Raw genomic sequence first — 20,396 nt, 5'->3', positions numbered from 1 at the left:
AGTTTAGCTTTGACTTCGACACACATAACTGAAAGACGTGCCAGAGCTGGAGAAACACACACTTGTCAGTGGCGTGTTTGACCATGACAATGACTCACAACTTTGAAAGGCGCGTTAGAGCTAGAGAGAAGCATAATTTGAGGCTATGGGTTTAAGAGAGAAGAGTTTTGAGGTGCTTGAAGTGTTACACTAAGAGGCATAAGTTTGAAATGTTCAACTGTGTTACCTTCAACTTAGGAAAATCCTAGAGATAATGCAAGAAATTGAGCTTCAGTTTATATGGACCTAAATAGTCATGCTTTCATCTATTGGGCTTATATGTGAACATACAATTAGACTACATTATTAATATATCTAACACAGGTGATGCGTCAGACGTGTCATAAACACGCCTCTGACGATGTTGCGTCCAAGGGCAGTGTGTTGGATACCGCGTTTAAGTCTATTTAACCACTCGAACTCCCTCCCCCCACCCACCGATGCAAATCTCTCAAATTCTCATTCTCCCCTCTCTCAAATTCCCATCCACCTGTCCTTTCCTTCTACAATCCTATCATGCAATAAGACTTGACTGCCATCTGCATTGCTTACTTGGATTCAAATTCTTGTTTAACAAATAACTTATCCACAATGGTCCATTTACCACAATACTCCCTTTCAATGCATTCTTAATCCTCATTCAGATACTCATAATTAATGTATAAGTAATGCATAATGTCATTCCAAAACGGATTTACGATGTCACCTACACAATATATATATCGAAATCAGTAGTTAAATGAATAAGGTAAAAATAAAAATAAGAGTGAATAAAGAACTTGTCCATTAACCTTCGACCACATTTTGATACCCAATGACACCTGTTGATGACAATTCATGGATGGTGTTTCAAAATTTCGTTGGCACAACAGTTGGATTAGTATCCTCATCCTCTTCGCCATTTGGCTGATAGTCATCGTGCTCAACATCCAGATGGGCATCCTCGTCTTCTTCTTCTTTGTCATCATCATTACGGATCCATGTTGGAATGTCTTCATCCTTAATTGTTACATTATTGCGTGTTGGCGGAGGTACAAGTGATGATACATACCACTATAAATTATTAGTATTTGGTGTTGTATCCAAATCAATCAACCACATCGATATTGACAAATCCTCAGCATTTTCAACATCTACGTATAGCTCAACAAACTACCTTGCACTACTATGATTAGAACTCATTTCACATTGTTCCAAAAATATATCTAATATAATATCAACAACATCATTATCTGTAATAGATATTGTTGTGTATTCATTTTTGCCAGCAAGAGTTCTCACAGTCATTTCAAAAATATATTGATTCCCTTGCAATCCTAATTCCTGATAATTTTTTTCCTTCAACTCCTCAAAGCTAGTACCATGTGTAATACACATTGTTCTTTTCTCACTTTCAAATGTTGCACCACGAAGACCCATGGCTTTTCTATCATTATAGTATATAAGATTTGAACTCATTTTTTTTCCGCCAACTGCAAAACAAAAGGAAATTCAAACACTGATACATAGAAGGTGAAATACAAAAGGAAATGGGATTTGGGAAGAAGAAAGTGGGTGCGAGAAGAAGAGAGTTTGACGAAGGTGAAATACAAAGGGAAATGGGGTTAGGAAGAAGAGAGTGGCGTTTTTTATGTTCGGTGGAGAGGTTTATACTTTGGGATATATTTTTCTCATGTTGTAGGGAAAAAATTATCTCATGTTGTAGAAATAAAAGTATAAGTGGGACCCACAGATAAGAGGAGAGAGAAAAAAGAGTGGTGGGACCCAATCCCTTTTTATGTGTGTAGGAGAGTTGTTTATCTCATGTAAAATGAGATAAACATAACCCTTATACTTTATATTGAGCAAGACGTGCATGACATCCATGCGTGTTTGACATGGGCTGATTTTACATGAACGCGCACATACTTTAGCCGCGTCTAAATGCGCACGTAGCGTTCAATAGATACTTCTGTGGTTAACGCGTTTACACTCGTATGTTCAAGTTATGCTGATATTGTATAGGAGGCACAACTTACCGTAACATATTTTTCTTCGTCCTGATATGTAGATTGCAGCTCGCAGATGCGAGGCTGTACAAAGTAACTAATATATCCCCTTTCGAAAGGATTTCTCCGTAATGTCCGTGAACAGTTGCGCCTGGAATCGCCAAATAGGGGCTTGCTGATCTTATTACTACAGAGTCAATGGGAACAAGTACATTTGGAGAGCGCAGTACAACGAATAGTTGTATGTTGCGTTCGAGGGGTGTTCGCGGTTTGGATTGGATCGATTTTGGAAGTAAAAATTATCCGATCCAATACCTTCGGTTTAATCATATAATCATCCATTCGGTTAGAATTTTTTTTTCAAATCCGATCCAATCCAATTTTTTTCGATTTGGATTGGATCGGTTTTTGGTTTTTAAAAAATCCTAAAATTTATTTCATGATTACTATGCAAATAACATCTTTTGTATATATTGACTTTGTAATTCTTTTTTTTTTTTTTTTGAAATACAAAAGCATTAGTAAACTATAATATAGATTTTTTGTAGCAATGAGATATTAAGCTCTACAAAAATAAAATTTTGTTAATGAGACGTTACTAGATTTTTTTTTGGGTTTAGTTGATAGGTTAATGGGTCTTGGGTTTATAAATTTTTGGACTATGATTAGAAAAAGAACCAAGTAGGTAGAGGGAAATTAATATATTGGATCGGTAAAACCGATCTAAAAACCGATACAATCCAATTAAAATTTGCAGTTTTTTTGTTTTTGATTTTTCGATTTTCGATTTATTCGATTATTGATTTTTCGGTTCGATCATCGCGGTTTAGATCGGTTGATGAACACCTCGTACAAACACACCCAGTTGCGCGTTGTTTAGAAGCTTAATATGCTCAAACGTTTCGATAATTGAAATACTAGGATAAAAAATGAAAGAAGTAAATCTCTGAGCAGGAGTTTAATTTGGTCAAACGTTTCGATAATTGAACTACAACGTTCAAAAAATAAAAGGTAAATCTTTCGAACTTCGAAGTGTTGAACACATTCTACAACTGGAATCACCCAACAGTTGACGCGGTACCGACACTGGAGTTGATTATTAACCGACAATGCCCCACCCAACGCACATTCCCAGCTGGCAAAGCTGTCGCTAATTTCAGTTTTATATATCTTTTTTTTTTTTTTTTTTTTAATTTGTATGCTTTCTTTTATTTCCCTTTGCTTTTAGGAAGTCCTCACCTAATTGGTTGTCGCAACAGCTATAAATTTCGGACCAATCGTTCGATTACCTTTAAATTTGGAAAGAAAATAGTGTTACCTCTATTAGTTGCTCATCACATGAACAAAGAATGAGCGAGATTCAAAAAGCTTTGTTTATTCTTTTCACAGTTCATATATAATATATTATTCTCTGCCAGAATAGAAAGACAAAAAAAAAAGCCACCCATCATGCATAATGGCATTCGTAGTCTCCAATTATAACTATTGCAATACATTGATGAAAGGAATACAATTTAAGAAACTTTATACGTAAAACAAAAAAAGTGAAAAAACCAATATCACCAATTCCAGAGCATTGTGAAAAGAATGAAAGAAAGAAAAAAAGTTCAAAAACAATATCACTCTGAATATTTCTGAGTTGTCTTTACTGATAGGTTGTCACATCAAGCTAGAGAGAAATGAACATAACAAGAATCCAATGATAACGAGTGGAAAAGTTGAAGTAAGGTGAGGTGAGGAAGAAGAAGTTGAAGATAAAGAAGAAGAAGGAGAAACAGGAATGGTGCCAAATACAGTGGGATAGGAAGGTGCTAATGAAGTTGGAGCAGGTGCATTTACATTTCCCCCAACACCCACAGATATTTGAAGCTTTTGATTCTTTTGGCAATGACCAACTTCTCCACTGGTGAAGTAGAAAACCCCCTCTGATGTAATATTAAACAGCGAATTACCATTGTTCATATACAAGATTGGATCTTTAAGGTTGCAACTCTTATATGATTCCTCTGCTACTTGAATAACCGAATCTTGACTTGGTGGGTATAGAAACACTGTATTCATATGTAAAAAAAAAATGAGCTAAAAAATTAATGTTAACGAGTAAACTATGTACTAGTATAGAATGGAGTATGGACTTACAGAGTGAATCACCAACTTTGAGGGTGTGATATTTGGACCATTTGTCATAGACTTGTGAATTTGCTGAAGTGGGTAACCCCCAGGAATCTAGATCTCCAACTTTGTATTGGTAGCATAGCACAATGGTTTGGATTTGGAGCAACATAAGCAAGAGAGACACAAAGACGCAGTTAAATCTGGGACTTCTAAGATTGGGCATATTGGTTATACTCATCATCACACTAACCTCGATTTTCTTAGATTTAGGAGCTGAACCAGGAACCCAGTACGGAGGGAGAATGAGACATCTAATTGGTTTGAATCTGGGGACTGCAAGGTTGATAATGATTTCAGAAAGGGTCCACTTAATGGTCAATTTACCTGGGTGCCCTCCCATTAATTGAAAGATTGAAAAGTTTAGCATAAAGTTTAAATATTACATATTCTTATTTGAGGCACGATCAAACAGATATAAGAATAAATAATCTTATATTTAATTTTAATATTTGATCTGTTGAAATTGATCACATAATTTAATACAAATTACTCAAATTCCTCATCACTAGATCAATCCTAATGAAACATAGCAATTTCTCTAAGGAAGTTTAGATTAAGCTGTGAAAATAGAAAGGGCGTTAATGGATTCAAATGTTTTTCTGGAGATTACAACTCAAAAGTTTGCCCACAAAAGATTGTATCAGCTCATGGTCCGTGGCGGACCCTCTTTGCCCAATCTGTTAGTAGGAGAGAGAGTCTTTGCTGCATATTTTTTTAGATTGTCTGGTGATCCGTGATATATGGTATGGTCCCTTACCATATGATACACTAGCTCAGTTCTTTGATGCCAATTGGGATGATTGAGTGATTGATAATTGGAGATGCGGTATCATGGGTGTGGGAGGTTTTGTTTCGTGTTCCTTATACATTGTTTGTTGCTGGTATATTTGGCGCTAGAGAAACGAAGTGACCCACGATAGCTCTACCAATGGGGATCGCCACCTTGCTCGGCCAATCCTTGACTACTAGAAGGAGATACAACTTTCCTTTACAGACACAAAGCCAAGGTTACGACTTCATTTCTCTAAGGATGTTAGCTGGCAGCCTCTTTTGACTCTGTATGTTAAATTAAATACAAATGGAGCCTAAAAGGGTCAAACGACTGAAGCAGCTTGTGGAGGGCTTCTCCTTGACCACAAGAGAGTTTGGATATAGCGTTTGCTGTAAGAATTGGACATTGTGCTGTATTATAAGCGAAACTGTGGGGTATGTTAAAAGAGCCGAAGTTAGCTTGGGAGACAGGTTGGAGAAATGTTTTGGTTAAAAGTGACTGTCAAACCGTCATTGCATTATTTTCTAAGGCAATGAAGCTCGTGAGTCCCACCTAGTGACTCGAATACGAGCTTTTGCTAGTAGTCAATGAAATGTTCGGTTTATGTATGTTCTTTGGGAGGGCAACCAATGCTCAGATTGGTTGGCAAACTATCTGTTAATGCACCTAGAGTTACCTGATGAGGCTCACTTCTCAACCCCCTCCCCCCTCGTAGGACTATGGTGTCATCTTCAGGCCGACAGTAGGGGTGTGATTTTTTTCTAAACATGCACAGACTCGCTAAGAGCTTTCCTATCTAATTTTTTCTCTGTTTTCTTTTTCACTGTTTTCTGTCTATACTTCAATATATCAAATATATATATATATGATCTATTTGCATTTAACATATCACATGTTTAATAAATTAGAGCTATTATATGCATGTAGATCAAATACTAAATATTAAGAGTATAATTTATACCATAATACTGATATAAAATGATCTTATTCCTTTTTGTTTATATCGCTTCTTTTTTTTAGATATTTTTTTGTCTTAGTGCATCTAAATTTTTATTTATAAATAATAATATGTCAAAATTATCATATGTTAACAATATATAATCTAACTCTTTTTCATTATTTTAAATTATTTCAAACTTCAACCTCATACAAAAGGATGGTTTGATATTTAAAATTGAGGCATAGTAAAAGAGTGAAGAAAAATCTAACATCTATTTATTATTTACAGGGACAAACTAAAGAGTTAAAGCAATTTTAAATGGTGTTTAAATCGATTTAAATGGGGAAAAAAAGAATCACAAGAAAATTAAGTGATAAAAAAAGACTAAAGGGGAAGTCATTTTAAATCATATTGAATATATTTGAACATTCTCCAAAAAAAAATTAGTAGTATATGATTGATTTCGTTGGGATGTGAACGGAGAGGTCAGGCGTGGAAAATAGATGGTTAAGGTTAAAATGACCTCGCAAATGAGACTTATGACTTGTCGTGAGTAAAAATACAGAATGCATAGCATTAGGTGTTTGACGAGTTTAGAGGGTTAAGACTGGAATATAGGTCAATTATTATTAGGCTTATAATGTGCACATGGGCAAGTTGGCAGTCTATATTTGTTTATAAGGTTTTGTTTTGTGTTTGGCGGTGTCACATTATCACATGTAGCAGAGATACAATACAATACAAAGCAAATTGTTCAGGCACATCACATGGTTGGCAAAATGGAAATACGTGATCAAAGCTTTTGAAATTAAATATCTAAATTTTTACTTTGATCGATTTAGAATTTTTTTTTTTTTTTTTTATCATTGTTCAGTTTTTATTTTATTTTTTAATTTCTGCTCTTTGTTTTCTCGAAAATATTTTCGATACTCCTATTCTACCGAGTACTCGGTAATCATTTATTAAATATGATAAAAAATAATATTTTTACACTATTTTCATCTTTATGGTTATTGTACCGTTGGGATCTACAAGCACAATATGTTCCCTTTGGGGATGAAGATCACTATATGAGTTATATCACTAGCACAGGTAAAAACCAAGCTAGGCAGCAGTGTCCCAAGTATGAATATTGCTAAGTGATAGAGGGGTGTGTGTGAGAGACTTCTAGGCTTGTAAACTAACAGGATAACGATACATAAGATGCCCCCCTCTGGTCTTGAGAGGGGGTGCCTGGAGTGGGTAGGTGAGAGGGGTCAACCCTCCTCGGGGGATGCTAGGGATGACTGACACTGTTGTGGTAGCAGTGGTGCAGTCACTGCATTGGAGGTGGCAGTTGCTGATGTTATCTCTGTGGGAGGGGGTTACTACTTATGGTACCTGGGGCGATCTTCAGCTGGATTGGTATCTCACCTCGGAGGTGTTGTCGCCTAGGGGACAGGATAAATGAAGGGTTGGTATTTTATTGGTCAGTAGGACTGACGTGGAGGTGGTAAGGGGACTTGGGCCTGAATCACTGGACCGCCCAGATGTGGGCCATCCGGAACAGTTATTTTTACTTATATCCTATATTTTTTTTTCTTTTTAACAAAAAAAAATACAAATACTCCTGTTGCACCGAAAATTAACTCATTTTATCTCTGGATGTCTTCTAAAGAGACACAGATGAGAAAGACAAGTATGGGGGTAGAGTAATTCTTGATTGGATGATTTAGTAAAAGAAGAAAAGAGAACAACAAATTAAGGGTTAAAATTAAGAAAAATTATATTCTTATGTTGAATGAAATTCATATCTTATATTACAATCACATAAAAAGAAGTGCCTATTTTTTTTTTTAAAAAAATTTGGTGTTCCTCATTTTATTTGTCTCATAACATAAGATAACTTATCTCTTATTACATTAGAGAAGTAAAGCCCTAAAATTAAAGTAAGATAGGATGAGTTACTTTTAATTAATTTAAAATAATTTTTTTTTAAATTAAAAATCTCTGTTAGGTTAATTTAAAATCTTTCAAATAAGATTATGTTTCACTTTTCTCTCTTTATCTCCCCCCTCCCCCCACCCGCTCTCTCCTTAGTCATATTTACTTTTCAGTTCACATCTAATACCAAACTACATTTTGGAACAGTGACCAAAGTGCCACTGTTCCACAACTTATTTCCGTAAATGCCATGCCAACAGTGCAATTTACCAGTCTGTCACGATGGCAAGTTCGCCCAGAATAGTAGCGAACTAGGTATGATGATGTGTCACGTTTCTGGTGACACGTTGTTCGCTACTGACACAAGCGAACTCTGCAGCATTAAATGTTGAGCCCCTTCTCACCTGTCAAGTCACGTGTCTTGCATGCAACAAAGGTCGCTAGCCACATTAGCGAACTATGTCCAACGGCTAGCAGGCCACGTGGTTGACATGCACCAAGTTCGCTGCCCCCCAGCGAACTTGGTGCAACGGCTAATTTCCAGAGCCCTATATAAACCCCCCCCCCCCATTTCCCCCTCCCCACCCGAAACTCTCCCCCTGTCACTCTCTCATTTTTCTTGTCTCACTCTCCTCCTTTCTAATTTTTCTTTCTCTCTCATTTCATTTATCTCTCTTCATTTGAGGTTAGTAAATTATGGTTTAATTAATTTTTTTACATCTTTTTATTGTTATTTAAATGTTGTTAATTATCATATATAGGATGAAACATTAGGTTAGAAGACACAATTATGAGTAAGCCATATGCATGTTAATGTTAGTAGTTTAATATTTTATATTAATGCTTTATTTAGTAATATGAATTGTTTGCTATTGTTTATAGCGTTTAAATTTAGGTTATAAATTTTTTATATTAATGTTGTGTCATGAACCTCAACCTCTGTATCCGATGAATCACTATCAGGAACAAGACCTTCATCAACCCCTTCCTCAGAACTATTAGTACGCCACGAGGGATCATATATGTCATGCGCAGGAATCACATCTGATGCATTGTTAGTGGGGGTGATGGTGGCGGGGGTGGTGACACAGGCATAGCTTTCGCACTATCCACCGACTCCCGGTTAATGTCTATGTCGTAACTGGTAGGGACGGAGATTTGAGTGCTTGCCTCTTCACCAGTGTTTAGTTCCGCATATAACTTGATGTATGACGACAGCCCATGCTGTCGAAATGCGTCAACTAATAACGAGATGTCTTCATCCTCCACAACCTCCACAGAAACCCACTGGACCGGGTTACCGGAGGCGCATCTAACAATCAGTCGAGAGAGGGACTGACCACGTTGTAATCTCAACTTCTTGTATATAATTTTCTTCAGGTCATTATATTTGCAATGGGCGCTCATGCGGAACATCTTCATATCTCCTTCGAAGACTTGACCGTTTGGTCCAATATATCTCCTCCCATTGTAATATAAAATGGCAATTATATCATTCATACAATCACTCATTTTGTTGACAAATTAGACAGAAGTAGCAAAAAAAAAAACATTGGCTTCTTTTCCCAACAATCGCACCAGAAGAACACATTGCAAGTGGAAAAAGGGGGTGGGTTTAAATAGCAACAAGTTCGCTATGCTGGCCAGCGAACTGTAACTGTCGGCAGGTAGTTCGCTGGCCCATGCAGCGAACTACCAGGGAACTGCCACGTGTCACCAAGTTCGCTTCTTGGTCCAGCAAACTTGGTCAGCTGTTGACAATTGTTCCCAAGTTCGCTAGCCCTGTCAGCGGACTTTGGGGGTGGTGCCACATGGCACATAGTTCGCCATGCCCCTCAGCGAACCATGTGCATGTGAGACACCTGTCACACGTAGTTCGCCTTGTCCCCAAGTGAACTTGTCCAGCGTGTCAGCATTTAATGATGCAGAGTTCGCTTGTGTCAGTAGCGAATTACGTGTCCACCAGAAACGTGACACATCATCATACCTAGTTCACTACTACTCTGCGCGAACTTGCTCTCATGGCAGACTGGTAAATTGCATTGTTGGCGTGGCATTTAAGAAAATAAGTTGTGGAACAATGACACTTTGGTCACTGTTCCCTACATTTTAGTAGCTCCAACATTTCATTAAAGATACAACCTGTACAGTAGATAGAACAATACAATAATCCCGTATAAGTATAACCCCAAATAAAATTAAAAAAAAATAAAACTCACCAACCCCAAAATTGTATCGTTGTGGGAGTGATTGATAATTTTACCTCCTCTAATAAGTTAAACACTTAACCCTACTAATAATAATAATAACTATTCAATGTGTAGTGATATAATTATACCCCAGGGGTTATGTCCCCAAAACTTTCTTATGGCAACAACCCGTAATTCATCTGCAAACTTAGTAGATTGTAGCATGATACATCAGAGAAGCTCAGGTACATCGGAAATTTGAATGAATAAATAATGAGACTATCCTTCACGTACCATTTTTGTTTATTTTCCCTTGCTGGCCTATAGATCTTCATATAACCTTATTGATCACAAGGGGAAGTTATGCTGCTCTTATTTTCAGTATCCAAAAAGCAGTTCTCTTTTGGCACAGAGAGAAAGAATGAAGTTCATCTATCATTTCTCAATCACAAATGGATGTACATGTGCTTCATGAAAGATGATCAGAATCAATCAACTTTCATGCAACTTCCTCTCTTCTGTCCCCATTTTGCTCCTGACTGTAGAAAGCTGTTAGCTGTTGTTGCAACTGTTCCAAAACCAGATTGTTAGTTAGTTCTTCTCAAATTTTTAAGTTCTAGCATATCATATCGTACGTGAATTGCTTATCTAACTAGCATCCCACATGGGCTATGACTACGTAATGCAAGCAAAGCCTGCATAAGTGAAATTTTATGGAATAAAACAAAGAAAGTGAGGACGACCACATACAAAAGCATCTACACAAATTTACCTGCATGTATTTTAATTTCTCAGCAGTCAGTTCATCGGTTAAATTGATCATCCTGTAACATGAGATGGGGCAGGAAGAGAGGGAGTTAAATAAGCTATTGGAAGTCAAAGAAAAGGAATTACTAAGAAAGCATTTTCAAACCGATATAACTAACCGAGTCTGAAGCTCTGAAACTTTGACCAGCAGAAGACGTTCCCTTTCTGAAGCTGCTACATCAACCTATAAACGACACAAATTTCAAAGGAAAACATCAAGCTAATGAATAATCATTATATTATAGGATTTACTAGTGACTTGTGTCAGGAAAACAAGATTGACTAGTTTTTCCAAGAAAATTGATACATATAGTAGTTAAAGAGTAATTATGCATACCAGTTAAAGGGATAAATCAAGTATAAAATTACTCACACTTCCATTGATCTCTGAACTGTGAGGTAATGGTGGCAACTTTCCATTCTGAGATACTGAGAAAAATTGATTGACTCATTATGTCATTCAATACCATAAAGAATTGCCTCAAACATAATCAATGAAAAATCATTCACTCACCATCAATTGCTTCAGCAGGTTGCAAACTATTTAACAGATTCATTATAAGATCCTGGAATGAAATAGAACTTTCCAATGAGACTATAATTTGGCCCAAGTTATATTTATGACGATCAAACTTCTATCAATAGCACATACACTTTTCTCACCTGTTGAATAGATGTCTGCTGGGAAAGATTTTGAAGGTGAGGCATAAGAAGTGACGGAGAGATATTGGTAGCCGCAGAATCTTTGGCGGCCTGACCAATTGGCTGAAGAGAAATGGATTCAATATTAGACAGACAAGCCTTATATATCAAATCAAGTAATAAATGATACATCCTAGATGCTCTGCAACCAACCCGAGAAGCAAAAATTTCACAAAATTGAAAATGAGCTGTCTCTTATTTTATAAGTTGTTTTGAGAGCGTTAACCAAATTTCGAATAAACATGGCAGAAAATGCTGATAAACAAGACAGTTAGGTTTGATGCAAATGGCTTGTGTACAAACCATTTGTTTCAAATCCAACATCCAATCAGCAACACTGGTAGATTTCCGTAGTGCTGATCCCTATATCAAATGTAACAGGAACATAACATCAGATAAGGAAAAAAAATAGAGCATAACTATATAAATGATAATCAATTAGAACAACAACTAACCTGTGAAGATCGGCGTGAAACTGAACTTAAAGGAATATCCTGTGGCACGACATTAAGTCAGTTACGGTTGAATGATAGGGCAACCCTACTGTAAGAATAAAGCATACCTTCACAATATCTAAATTTTCTGACGTGACAGAGAATCGCCCTTTAATTTGCACTAGATTAGCCTTAGACTTGTCATCCAAGGAATCTCTGAATCCTACCAAGAGTGGTGCCAACCAAATTAAAATAAAAGAATTTAAGATGGTTTGGTTCAAAAAATACTAGAATTTCTGCACATAGCCTTACAGCGTACACAGCATAATTTAATACCTCCAGAAGACTTTATTGGAGCCGATAAACTATTTGCTGAAGCCCGAGTTGGAAGCATCAAAGGACCACTAAAACTTGGAGCTCGTCGCAGTTCATGATTATATTTTTTACTTGGTAATTGATTTCCATTCTCAAGCCTAAATTTAATAAAGCATAAAATGTTACATCTAGCAAAATATCATGACAATTATAACAAGTAACCACAATCACTGTGGATACAGTAAGAAACAGAAATAGACACACAACAATGGATTCATTGATTTAATTTTTAAATTACAAATTTACAACAATGTATAGTCGTAGACAACTCAAGCAAGATAAAAGGGAAAAATGGGATTCTCTAGCCTATAAATTCTTCGCCGTAGACTTCAAGCCTACTTCTTTTAGATAAAACTTTTGTTAGAATTCATAATCAAAAAATTAATAAAATTGACTGCCCATGTCACTAATGTTTATTAATTTTCTAAATTAGAAACTTTATGCACCACCTTAACCCTAAAGAAAAATAAATAGCAGACTTAATGAATTATTCTTCCCGCTATCAACTGCAATTCCAAAATGAACATATGTTGATGGGCCTAAAATTAAGTGGGTCAGTTAGTTAGTTATTTTAGAATATTCTGTGAGTAGAATAAAAGGTAGGCAGTGTGTGTAATGTGGGTATGCATGTATTGAGTGAATTTGGAGCTGGACTTGGGAAAGGATCTTTTGGGATCTCTTTGGGGCCTAGATATGTTGGTCTTGAATGGTGAGTTGAGATCTTGGTTACTGTCATAGTTGTATTTTCTGCATTGTCATTGTTATTCTTTTTGTATTTGCTTTGTTTGTATTCACTGTTTGATTTAGTTGTAATTCTCTATCACAATGTGATAGGTTGGAGTCAGTAATTAGGAATCTGTCACTGAAATTCTGTATTGCTTGAGTTAATGGAAGAATATAATGAGATGTCTTTCAGTTCATCTATAGTTGTCCTATGTTTATTGTGATTTCCACTACTGTCCAGCATTATATACGCATAGGTTCAATCATATGCCAATCATATTGTTTTTGAAGGTGCATCCTCATTCTATCATATTCTACATTCCTTCCACATGATGGTGAGTTACTATGACAAAACTCACAATATAAATCAGAATGCTACAACATTACTTAGTTCAAACTTTTTTCCTTAAAAATTTTAGAAGTGAAACGCTTTGATGTATTGAAGTAATATTATGTCAGGTACTCAACTTATAATACTTTAACGATATATATGAATGTATCAGCATTTGATATGGCTACGGCAATACACACCCAATTTTGTTGTATCCATGCATCATAGGTTCTAGATCAATAGCAAAGACAAAATAAAAAGCATCACGAAAGCACGATCACATTAAACATCATGCCATTAGTTCTATAAAGCAGTAACTGTTGGGAATTTGAGTATGGGTGAAGAAATCCCTTATTGGAAAGGAATGGACATACTCTTAAGGTTTTGGGTAAAGATGGTATAAAGTCCTCAAGTGTGGTTCCTCGCAAATCCCATTGAAAGAGATCTCCTTAGTATTATAGGCTCTTCTAACCTATCATTATGATTCAGCTGGGATGAGTGCTAAAAATGTTTGTTGGTGCTCTTGTAGATGCTACCCCCATGGAGAAAGAAGCTCTATAGTAAGGAATGTCTCCTATGAACAAATTGATCTGCCTAATTTGGAAAGGAATGGGTCAAGCCCTCAAATGTGATTCCTTTCCAATCCCATTGAAAGAGATCCGCGGTATTATGGGATCCCTCTAACCTAAAGGTGGTATTAAATCTTATGATTCAACTGGAATGAGTACTAAAAATGGTGGTTGGTGCTCTTGTAGATGCTATCTGATACGTCCCCAAGTACGCTGCAGGAGATCTCTCCCTAATGCAGAGTCAGCACTTAATTTGTTAAGGGGGAATATTCTCTCATCTGGTGCAAATCATACAAGAGTGGTGAATGGTGCATGCATTGCTGACGTGGATAACAGAATTGGTGGGAATGATGACAAGGAAGGAATCCTTGGTAGTTAAATATGGGAATTGCACTCTGAAGAAGGATATCGTGGAATTTGGGACTTCTTTGGGAGGACTGCAGGGCTCCTCGAATTGCTCTACACCTTTATCATTTTTCTGAGACAATCTTTGTTATTTCAATTAGTGTTTATATCACAGGCTTTCAGTATCAATATATCAGCATATTTTTCTGTTTTATTGCTACTGGTATTAATAGATTGTATCACTATCCTCATGGAGAAAAAAGTCCTATGGTAAGGCATGTTCCACATGAACAAATGGATCCACCCAATTTGGAAAGGAATGGATGAAGTGAGAATCATATAAGAAAGTGGAACAACAAAGGTACCTAATGCCCTAAGATTTAAAGTCAAAATATAGTATTAAGCCTAAAAGTGTAATTACTAAGCTCATCAAAGGAGATCTTCCTCACTGGTGTTTAGGGCTCTTCTTAACCTAATAGTAATGTTAACCTGATAGTAATGTCAATCATTGAGACAAAAATTAATTTAAAAGATCGAAAAGGCAAATCCAAACCTTCCATTTCGTGTCTTTCCTCAATTAAGTCTATGTGGATAAAGGGTAACGAGGGGAAGGGGATGGAAGGGGCAAAGATGAGAAGGAAATAATTGTCCTAGCTTGGAAGTTTAAAATTTGAAGAGGAAGGGACAGAAAGAGGAAGCATCCACCTCAGTCATCTTTTGTTCCCTCAAAATTGGGGGGTAATGAGGGGAGAGGGGGAGGTTAACTTCGTTTTGATTGAAAAAAAACTTCTAAAACTATTTTACCTCATAAATTGAATCAGAGTAAACTATAATTTTTGTCTCCAAAGATACAAACATTATTATTTTGGACCTCAAAGATTTTTGTCATTAATTTAGTCCTTCAATAATACAAACTGTCATCATTTTGGACCATTTGATGACACTTTGTACAATTTTTGACTAAATTGATGACAAATTTTTTGAGTAACAAAGTGACGACGCTTGTATTTTTGGAGGATGAAAATAGGGGTTTACTCATTGAATTATTTAATAAAGCTTGGTAGACTTATATTCAGAAGGAAACTCTCTTATATTACATAAAAGCAGTCTCTAAAACTTCCAATCATAGCCTAAAACAAGAACTAAAAAACATATGATAAAAAAAATACTATGTACCTTTCAAATGTACGTCCTCTTTCTGATAAAGAATGACTGAGAACTCTGCCTGGCATCAGGGGCCCACTTTGGGTTTGACGACATTCCACAGATTGAGCTTTAATCTTGCTCTTACCCATGTCCTTCTCTACAGTTAATGTTGTTGTCTCCGTGTTCGATCCATTTCTCTTCCAAATAAAATTTTTGGGCAATCTAGGTTCCTGGAGATCACTTTCAAGAATCTTCTCCTTTTTGTTCAAGTATTCACTCTGCTCAGTTTGTAGTATTTCAATACCACCCACTTGTGATGTTATCTTATCTTGAGGTATTTTCTCTGAATTCTTTTTGCCAACACCAGACTGTGGATCAGTTGCATCCTGTCATGACAAAACAAACAACAGATGAATTTGGATTTCTTTAAGGTTAAGAAAGTTTAGAACAGTTGAACCAACACTGAGATTTAGTGGGAAGGTCTTCTTACAGTAGCCTTGTCATTAGTGAAAAAATTGTTTTCATCTTCTTCCCTCATCTCTATAATATCATCATCATCGTTCACCTAGCAAAATTGAAGACATTGGTTCAGATCAAATAAAGGCACAAACTAGTCAAGTAAATAAAATCCAAACAGAATAAATCCATACCGATGAAGCTTGAGCTTTCAAATCATCAAGATCAAAGTTCCATGCACTAACTCCTCGCTGATATTCACTCTAAAGTAAAATATAGAAGTGGATTAGATTCCAACGAATTATAAATTTATTATCTATGAACCCCACTGCCAAAAAAAAAAAAAAGTGATAATCTTTCTTGTTTTCTACGAGAAACATATATACATTACAGTAGGGGGGTGTTTGTTTCAAGTTTTTGAAGAGGATTACCGGTAATCCTTCTTTGGTAAATGTAATTACCACGTTTGGTAGAAGGAATAAATTACGATTCCCGGATATCCAAGGATTACCGGTAATTTGATTTATAAAGAAAAATCACTATTCAGATTACCAAAAATAATATGGTAATTCGGAATACCAATCAGAATACCAAGCAAAAGGGAAAGCACAACAATAAATTTTGAGACAAAAATACCCCAATACACATAAAAATCTAGACCCAATCTATCAATTACAAAAGTAAAAATAGTTTGGGGTTATTTTTGTAAAATAACCTCATATTCCAAGTCATATTTCATTCTAAACCAAATATGGAATCAGTAATTTTTACCCAATATTCCCGGTAATATTTTGGCGAACCAAACACCTCTTTCGTAAGATTCCAAGTAAACTCAATTTCTACTGAATTCCCATTAATCATGATTCCCGGTCACCAAAAAATTTCTCCTGTACTAAACACACCCTAGATGTTAACTGCAGCTTTTAATGCCTAGCTATCAAAAGGAAGTTCTTGATTTGTCTTACTTTAAAACACTTTTATAAGGGTTGGAGACAAAGTGCAGAAAAACCCTCCCATTTCAAATCATGTTTACTATAAACAAATCTAGAAATAGTCAGCTTTCTCATTTCAATGGCAAACTTGATTATATCAGCAACTCATAAAAATGCTCCAATCAATGAACATATTACATTGTGTGACAAATATACATTTGAATATCAGCTTTTACCTGAGATATTGCTTCCTGTTCGGCAGAAGGCATTTTCTTCAGTGCTAGTTGAGCTGCATCTTTGAGCTGCACGAATTTGTAAAGTCAAGCAAAAGTAGCGGTAAAAGAGAAATTTTAAAACCTGCACCAAAGCATGTGGCCAACCTGGAGAGCTTTTACACGATTCCAAAGTGGTGGTAAGTCAGCAAACAATTTCTTTACAGAGAGCTCAGGAGGCTTAGCATTTTTGAAGAAGGAATGTTTCAGTAACTTCTCAGCTGATGGCCTCTTTGTTTGATCTTTCACGAGGCACATAGCAACCATTTCCTTAAAAGACTGATCACAACTGGATATACTTTAATTAGACTAATATTAAATAAGAAACTTACTATGACACAGCAATCCATATCAGAATCAAAGGTCAATCTTATATGCCATGACTACTAAAGAACTAAACAAAACCATAAATATCACAACGATGATTCTTGCATAACAGTCAAGCTAGAAAGAACACCAATACCTTAGAGAACTTTTTATCACGATCATAATCAAGTCCAGGAGGGGCATTCTGTATTGTCATTAGAAGAACCTATACATGAAACACAAAAGTTAGTCTTTGTCCCTATATTATGAATTATATGACATGAACTTGAATCGGGACCATGTCCAACTTCTGTCTAAACATGATCTCTGAACAACCACTAGATGATATAAATACCTTCATTGGAGGATATTTTGAAAATGGTGCATGGCCATGAGCCAACTCGAGTGCCGTAATTCCAAAAGACCAAATATCAGCCCTGTGCAACAATAATGCTCCTCAACAATAAGAATAAACTCGGCACATTATTCCATTATAATAGCAAGACAACAGATGTTTCGTGTTTGGCAATCTACGAAAAAATGAACAAGAACGAATTGAAGCCAACGGAAGCTACGTTGTTAGGTTCTGTAAAGAATCAATTCAACCCAAAAGCTTAAGCTTATAAGTGAGGCTACGTTAATGGTTTTATATATCTCTAACACACCCCTCTCACACGAGAGTCCACTGGACTTAAAGGGTGAACAATGCACAAACCCACCTATCTGTGCTAAGAAACTCCACAAGACTAGATTAATTATTAATTAAATTAGGAGCGGTGAGGATCGAATCCGTGATACTGTGGCTATGATACCATGTAAAGAACCAATTCAACCCAAAAGCTTTTTAGGTTGAATTGGTTCTTTAGAGGTTCTTAGATAGGAGAACACAAATTTATTAGGAAACAGTAGAGGAACAGGTTAAGAGAAGCAAAAATAAAATAAAATAAGTGAAAGAATGGATAATTGGAATTTTCCTATTACTGAGAATTGCAGTTCAAGGAGAGATCACCTTCTCGAGGGTTACCCCGTTTACAACTGCTACCAACCCTCCTATGTCATTCTAACCTTCTATGTTGAAGTGCAAATATTAAACAGGCCCATATTTTGGTATTTCTTGGTTCTACCTTGTGCTAACTTAATTCCACTAGAAAATGGAAGCTATAAAGATCAAACTTGTGACCCCGTAGTCACAGAGACTCTAATTCTATGTAAAGCAACGAATTCAATCCAATAACTCAAGCTATTAAGAGGAAGGCCCAATCAATGGTTTTATATTATATTTGTATTATATTTCTCTAACACTATTACCCCGTTTACAACTGAATCCACTCAATTCAGTTTTCCAACTCCTCTGTCATTCTAACCTCCAATTTAACTACCTACTAACTACTTTAACTGCCTAACTAATTCCAGTCCTGTTAGTGTACACTTTCTAGACCCTCTCACCGAAAAATGGGGTCTAACATATGTAAAAACACAACTTCCAAATGAAGTAAGCTACAACCTTCTTTGAGCAATTACACAAGAATAAATAAATCTGTTTAATGGACTTAAAACCAAGCAGAGTGTGCTTTACTCATGCCCAGAATACTAAAGCAGATTAATAGTAATGACATAAAATAAGAATAATTTAATGGATAACTAACTTGGAATCATAACCACTTCCCGGTTGCAATACCTCAGGAGCCATCCTGCATAAAGAGAAAAGGGCAAATTACATAACATGACACACAAAAAGAGAGAGCTTAAACTTGAGATAGTAAAGAGATTTTTGAGTTACCAACCAGCAAGGAGTACCCACAAAAGTGTTTCTAGAACGCTGTCTATCGCCGTTATCAAAAACGCAAGCGGAAACACCAAAGTCAGCAAGCTTAACGGCGCCGTTACTATTGAGCAAAATGTTACCAGCCTTAACATCACGATGGATATGACCCTGTCGATGAAGGTACTCCAATGCCTTGAGAGTTTCTTTAAGGATAGATCCGATAACGTCCTCTTCAAATCCATCGCTATAAGCTATCTTCATTAAGTGCAAACAAGAACCCTCATCCATGAATGGCATCACAACCCAGAGACTCCGTTCCACACCAAAGGAACAGTGAGCCTTCATCACATTTGGATGATCAATTAAGCTCATCGTTTGAGTTTCCCTACGTACCTCATCCTGTTAAGTGTTAAAACCAATAATTAACAATTATTTTATTTTATTTTATTTGAGAAGGGAAAGAAAACAAAAAAAAGGAACCAGATTGGTAGTGTTGCAGCGATCGAGATCCAAGCATTTGATAGCGACGAGTTCGTTGAAAGGAAGATAGATGGCTCTGTAAACTGTGGCGGTGGCACCGTAACCGATTTCTTCTAGAAGCTTGTAGTCGGAGGGATTTGCAGAGTAGCTTTCGTGACTTCCCATAATTCTTATCTGTTAGTTGGTGGTTGTTGTGTCTCTCTCTGTGTGTGTGTGTGTGTGTTCGCGCGCTCTTGAAACCTTAACTCAATGGCTTGGGTTTGGAAGTTTGGTAGATAGAAGATATGTCTTAACTGAATCCAGTGGCTGACCGGTATCAGAATCCATTTTATTTTAGGACAGCAATAAACTAAACCAAAAGCAATGTAAATGCCTGCTATGTTATCCCATCCTCGAACAGGTGACGTGTCCCCTCTCTCTCTCTCTCTCTCTATTTATTATTTATTACCACTTGACTTTTAGTTGGTTTAACCAAACATAAAAATTATTCGAGGATAGGCCAAAGTGGCACAACATGAATAATGAACCTGGGAAGGATGAAACACTAGGAGCAGGGTTTAAATTCGGATCAAGCATGGAAATTTGAGGATTACGGTTGGATAATTATTTCGACCGACTATTTTTATTTAGTGTTACAAAAATCAACCCAACTTGGGCAATTTGATCGGTTGACCCGTAAATCAGATCCTTAATTAATCATGTTTAGGTATTAAATTGATTGTGCACT

At 36.3% G+C, this 20,396-nt stretch overlaps 2 protein-coding genes across 6 annotated transcripts; both read right to left on the bottom strand.

The window, feature by feature from the left end:
• Positions 1-3,686: 3,686 nt before the first annotated feature.
• LOC133297146 (early nodulin-like protein 8) lies at positions 3,687-4,365 on the bottom strand. The gene is made up of 2 exons (XM_061496227.1): positions 4,167-4,365; positions 3,687-4,078 (listed from the first exon to the last, which is right to left on the bottom strand). Exons 1-2 carry the CDS (start codon positions 4,363-4,365, stop codon positions 3,687-3,689), a joined length of 591 nt encoding a protein of 196 aa, XP_061352211.1.
• Positions 4,366-9,933: 5,568 nt separating this feature from the next.
• On the bottom strand, positions 9,934-19,991 carry LOC133297137 (serine/threonine-protein kinase BLUS1-like). 5 transcript variants are annotated; one of them, XM_061496216.1, is made up of 21 exons: positions 19,670-19,991; positions 19,209-19,588; positions 19,071-19,115; positions 17,780-17,861; positions 17,582-17,650; positions 17,227-17,397; positions 17,083-17,148; positions 16,109-16,177; positions 15,978-16,023; positions 15,817-15,872; positions 15,489-15,736; positions 12,306-12,442; positions 12,098-12,192; positions 11,991-12,029; positions 11,805-11,898; positions 11,497-11,576; positions 11,348-11,399; positions 11,207-11,262; positions 10,953-11,017; positions 10,799-10,850; positions 9,934-10,594 (listed from the first exon to the last, which is right to left on the bottom strand). In XM_061496216.1, the coding sequence occupies exons 1-21, from the start codon at positions 19,832-19,834 to the stop codon at positions 10,526-10,528; spliced, it is 2,136 nt and encodes a 711-aa protein (XP_061352200.1). In that variant the 5' UTR covers positions 19,835-19,991; the 3' UTR covers positions 9,934-10,525. The 5 variants fall into 5 exon arrangements, with proteins under 5 accessions (XP_061352200.1, XP_061352198.1, XP_061352201.1 ...); XM_061496214.1 differs by having other exon boundaries at positions 11,497-11,598; positions 11,839-11,898; positions 15,489-15,844; positions 15,949-16,023; XM_061496217.1 differs by lacking the exon at positions 11,805-11,898 and having other exon boundaries at positions 11,497-11,598.
• Positions 19,992-20,396: the final 405 nt, after the last annotated feature.

This window comes from Gastrolobium bilobum, unplaced genomic scaffold, assembly GCF_033153095.1.
Source record: "Gastrolobium bilobum isolate Gb01-03AN ecotype WA unplaced genomic scaffold, APGP_CSIRO_Gbil_v1 utg17466, whole genome shotgun sequence".
NCBI classification, from domain to species: domain Eukaryota; kingdom Viridiplantae; phylum Streptophyta; class Magnoliopsida; order Fabales; family Fabaceae; genus Gastrolobium; species Gastrolobium bilobum.
The sequence above is the reverse complement of the archived record's forward strand: the minus strand, read 5'-3'. Positions and strand labels throughout refer to the sequence as shown.

Bases quoted from the DNA above. Each gene is read 5' to 3' on its own strand.
- LOC133297146 (XM_061496227.1), bottom strand. From the start codon at position 4,365: ATGCCCAATCTTAGAAGTCCCAGATTTAACTGCGTCTTTGTGTCTCTC. The intron at 4,079-4,166 runs GTAAGTCCATAC...ATATGAATACAG, and splicing joins CAAAGTTGGTGATTCACTCT to TGTTTCTATACCCACCAAGT.
- LOC133297137 (XM_061496214.1), bottom strand. From the start codon at position 19,834: ATGGGAAGTCACGAAAGCTACTCTGCAAATCCCTCCGACTACAAGCTT. The intron at 19,589-19,669 runs GTTCCTTTTTTT...AACACTTAACAG, and splicing joins GCTGCAACACTACCAATCTG to GATGAGGTACGTAGGGAAAC. The intron at 11,899-11,990 runs GTTAGTTGTTGT...CATTTGATATAG, and splicing joins TTTCACGCCGATCTTCACAG to GGATCAGCACTACGGAAATC.